Source organism: Morone saxatilis, unplaced genomic scaffold (assembly GCF_004916995.1).
Source record: "Morone saxatilis isolate NCDOM2014 unplaced genomic scaffold, NCSU_SB_2.0 Contig12, whole genome shotgun sequence".
NCBI lineage: Eukaryota > Metazoa > Chordata > Actinopteri > Moronidae > Morone > Morone saxatilis.
Window position 1 is genome coordinate 19,117,291 of NW_023339674.1, and position 4,650 is coordinate 19,121,940.

The window sequence follows — 4,650 nt, forward strand, 5'->3', positions numbered from 1 at the left end:
CTTCAGCACCATTCAAGACACACACACACACACACACACACACACACACACAGACAAACACACACATAAAAGTCTTGTAGAAATATCAACTTTCATCTTTCTTGATAAGGATAAGGAACCACATATCTAGGGTTAATAATAATCCTAACCCTTCAACATGACAGTTGACAGTTATATGTAGGCTGTTTGAAATTCCATAATTTTCTTCCACAATAGATGTGAAAATGCAGAGTCTTGTATTGATTATTTGGCTGAAAATATGCCTACTGATTAAAGCTACTCACAATAATTATCCTCTCAGGTGGAAAAATGTCCTAGTCATAGGAAATTAAAACCTTGTAGGCTAGCCTACATAGGAGCAGAACATAGGCTAGGATTTTTATAAATGATTGTTTATAATAATAATATAATAATCCTCAGATGTCCACAGATCCTACTGAGAACCAGTGGCTGCCTACAGTAACCTAATCACCAACATATCTGCCAAATTGGAAAGGTCCAACCATTAAAAATATCAGTCCCTAATAATAGTACATTTCCTATGTATCCTAGTTTTTTCATTACTGTTAAACAACATTATAAATAGGCAAAGCAATTATCAGCCATGTTGACAATACAATAGCTGCTCTACTGGCAAACAGAGAATACTTAGATGTTGCCTGTCAGGTGCTTCCGGAGTGGGCATTGTTACGCCAAAGCCGTTTCAGAGGTCGCCTTTTAGTCATCTTGACAGTGGAAAATAAATGCTCATACATAGCATAGGAAGGCATTGAAAGGGCAATTTTCATTGCAAGGACATTAAGCGTAACCTTCAGTGCCTTTCAATGTGTCACAGGAACCTTGTTGGGACTATCCATATCTGTGGCACAAGGCACACATTGTGTGAGCTTGCTGTCTGCCTGTGCATCAGCTCCTTCCTAACTTGTATCTTGTCTTGAATAATTAACTGCGGGAGGAAAGCAGATCCATTTTCTGATTTTCATAGGAATATTTACTGTTGCATATTTAGATAAATAGCCTACAACTAAATGGATGCAGTGCTTAATACATACCCTGTCTTAACAATACTCTTATTTTGGTTGTATTATCTGTTGATTAATTATCTATTGATTGATCGGCAGTCCAAGTGGGCTCTTGCCGATGGTTACGCATACGATCAATTTGACAAATATGGATGCATCTCATTAAGATCATGGGCAGTATCAAGCAGATAGTCTAGTCTCCTCATTAGTCCACAACCCTGAGGATATTCACTTTGGTGACACAAACCCACACACCTGCAAACTGGGTTTCCAATGAAATGTGCTCAATTTGTGCAGTAGGGGACCTCACACAGACACACACACTCACACACACAAACATTGCTGCCATGCATGCACCAGGAGACTAAATTAGTGTCACAAGATGCCCTCGAAAGTCATTAAGTGGTCAGTGATTGGAGTTTGGCATGTCAATTATGTGAAGACCATTTGCATTAAGCAGCAGATATAGCAATTTTTTATTTTGTAGTAAGAGAAACAACATTTTTTCATACGACACATTATATAAAAAATCTGTAATAAGGAAACAATTCTATCTTGAGAATAACATTAAATGAAAAACGGCTCTATTTCTGCTTTTAACATGTTGTTACTAACACTGATAATAAAAAAAGCCCTGTTCTTCATTTTCCGATTTTTGTTTCAGAATAGGAAATCGATTGAGACGACGGTAAACAGAGTTAGAAATACAGTCGAAAATAGGAAAATGAGGAAGAAGAGCACAGAATACAATACAGAGGTCAAACCGCTTAAAATGTATTACTGCACTGTGCTTCTGGAAAAATAGACAATGGGCAAAGAGGGCATGATAAGTAAAAACAAAAAGTGGCACTGTAGCTATAGTTCAGTAAACGCTTAAATGTAAAATGTAGGAGGAGGCAAAAAAAAAGCACAGAGGAAAAAAGAGAACAAGTAATCAAAGGTTTATAAATTGTGATAAACTTGTCATGAAATAAGCTAAATATACCAAATACAGACTTTGGACACACTTCTACAGAAGTGTCATAGAAACGACCTCTTCTGATAGCTTTTAGCTGATTGAATATCTTTTCCTATCTTTGAGGAAGCCAGTGCTTTCTGTAAATGTCAGTATGCTATGAAAATCAACTTTTGCTAGACTTTTTCTTCTCTTCATGTTCTCTTTAACCTTTCTCAAAGTAATCTTAGCGTTAGTGGCAGTAAGAAAGCAGGAAACACACAATTAAATAAAAAAACTCCAGATTGGGAAAAACATTTTTTTGAAGAGTGAAGACTGGTCTGTCACCCTAAAAGGGCCAATATGTCACCCTAAGTGAAACCACATAGAGTATAAACACTATATGTCCAATAAAGTGAAGCCCTCTAAAGTGGTGACCAGCTTTTCTTTATGAGGACAGAGAGAGGCTCACAGCAAACCTAAATAAAAAAATATACCTCATAAATGCTCCATTATAGCAGTACCTCACCAAAACTCAAGATAAGTAAGATGTAAAACAGCTTATTTTAAAATGTACTCACAAAGCATGTGAGGGAATTATGCTGTTGACCAGTCGTAGTTCATTTTCATCTCTTAAAAGGGGGTGAGTGATTTGTAAAGTTATGTGATCTTTTATCCGTCACAAATACTGAAGATCTACACACCCAACAACACCCAGAGACCCTTAAATCAGCCTCCATTCAGCCGTGGCACAGCAATAGGTATTTGGTATGAGGTCAGTGTTTTTGTCCTTGGCTATAGCGTTGAGATTGAGTCAGAGCGACCAGCACTGCTGTAACTGACACTGGCTGTCTGTGTCCAGCATCTCCACTACCAGCCGCCAAATCCCCCCCACCACCCAAGCTCCTCTCCTGCCCTCAGGCCCCGCTCGGCCCGCCACGTCCCCAGAGATGCCATATTCATTATTTACACTCAGGATTTATCAAGCCCCACAGCAGAGACTGACCTACCTCATTTGGTCTCTGTCCCCTGGCTTTTGTGACACACACACACGTAAGCCCATAGTCAAATATACATAAATAAATGCACACACACACACACTTGCAGGTGAAAGGAAATTACTTCTGCCTTGTTTGGCTTCTTCGGCCTCATGATTGCTCTCTTAGTAATGGCTGCTGTAAGCACTGAGACAGCTGCGCAGATAAAACTAAAGGGTTGTGCTACACTGAAGGACATTTTTGCTAAAAAAAACATTCACCCCCATGTTGCAATATATATTTTATGCTCCACATCAAAACAAGTCACTTTCCCTCGAAGAATTAAAGCGAAAACCAAGCCAGTGGATGTGTGTGAGGCTTGAACAAAATTCCCCAGTTACCTCACAAAAAAACATCTTTGTCCAAATAAACCTATGCAGACATAGCATAGACAGCTCCTGACAACATGGCTCTCAAATAGATATTTTTCTATGTTTAATGTGACAGCATCGACACCGCTTTGATATTTTTCTGCTCGGCAGAGTTTTCGGCACGCCGTGTGCTACATGGGGGCCCAGAGGTCCATCATCTTAGATTTGGCTCTAGTGTTCTTATCTGGCTGTTTCTATTGTTGGGTTGCATCAGTATCTTTCCCTGTTGTGCAGCAAACACAAAAAAATCTCTTGTTTTTCTGCACACAGCTGAGTTGGTATTCTCTGTTAATCCCACACCACACATCAACAAACAAGGTTTTATTTACAAGGTAAACTGTATATTGAATTTTTCTACCAGAGATTTTGTCTCATATTTTGATGGCGGCAGCTCTTTCATCCAAAATCTAACCTTTACAATGAGAGTACTTTAGTTAAGGACATTTAAACTAGTTTATCTCCTGGATAACTTTGAAGTCGATGCCTCAGTGTTAAGCACCATTGGCTCTATGTTAGTGTAGATTTCATGTAGATAGACATGAAAGCCAGGTGGTATTGGAGCGCAAGGTATAAAGGGAGAAACTGCGTCCATGAAACATTCTGGGAAAGTTACCACAGTCTACCACTTTTTTCTCTACCTTCGCCCCAGTGCATGCTGGGATAGGTTTATCCACCCTGTGACCCTGAATAGAAATAAACTGGTAAAGACAAAAGAGGCCTTTTTAAATTTTATTTGGGGCTATACTTGTCTGTGAAGTGTAGAGGTAATACCGTATTTCTTTATTATACTTGAAGAGTGGTCACATTCAGTTAAGTTTATTTGTATAGCCATTAAAAGTTCTTAATCACAGTACAGTCTCAAAGTGCTTCAAATTACTTACACCCACACAAAGAGAGAGTAAATGAAAATGAAGAATGAATTGATACCCTCTGTCCTAAGGCCCTTGCTGAAAAAATCCCATGGAAAGGAATTGCATCTGGTGACTCATGCAAAGAAGCAATGTGTGTCAGGCGAGCCTCACCAGGGCCGATGTGTTGATTTCAGTTTCCTTTGGGTTCTCACGTTCCCTCCCTCTCTCTTCCTCTCTGTCTCCAGGTGCAGCAGGATGCAGGGCGTACTGCCTGTGTGTGGACTGCAGCCCCTGCTGGCCCTCCTTCTGCTTCAGATTGTGGGCTGTGGTAAGTCCTCATTAAATTGTAGACAGTCACCATCACCTGACCTGCAGTATACAGTGCATAACTGCAGATAATCATGTGCGCTGACAAACCACAGACCAATCTCTAAT

The 4,650-nt window shown here is 39.7% G+C and overlaps 1 protein-coding gene across 1 annotated transcript in view; it reads left to right on the forward strand.

Moving 5' to 3' along the window:
• The first annotated feature begins 4,467 nt into the window (after positions 1 to 4,467).
• The window catches only part of ncanb (neurocan b), a 93,004-nt gene continuing 92,821 nt past the window's right edge, over positions 4,468 to 4,650 (forward strand). Inside the window, exon 1 of the mRNA XM_035652735.1 lies at positions 4,468 to 4,543. Coding sequence (XP_035508628.1) covers positions 4,471 to 4,543 — 73 coding nt within the window. The 5' untranslated portion in view covers positions 4,468 to 4,470. The remainder of the gene's footprint in view (positions 4,544 to 4,650) is intronic.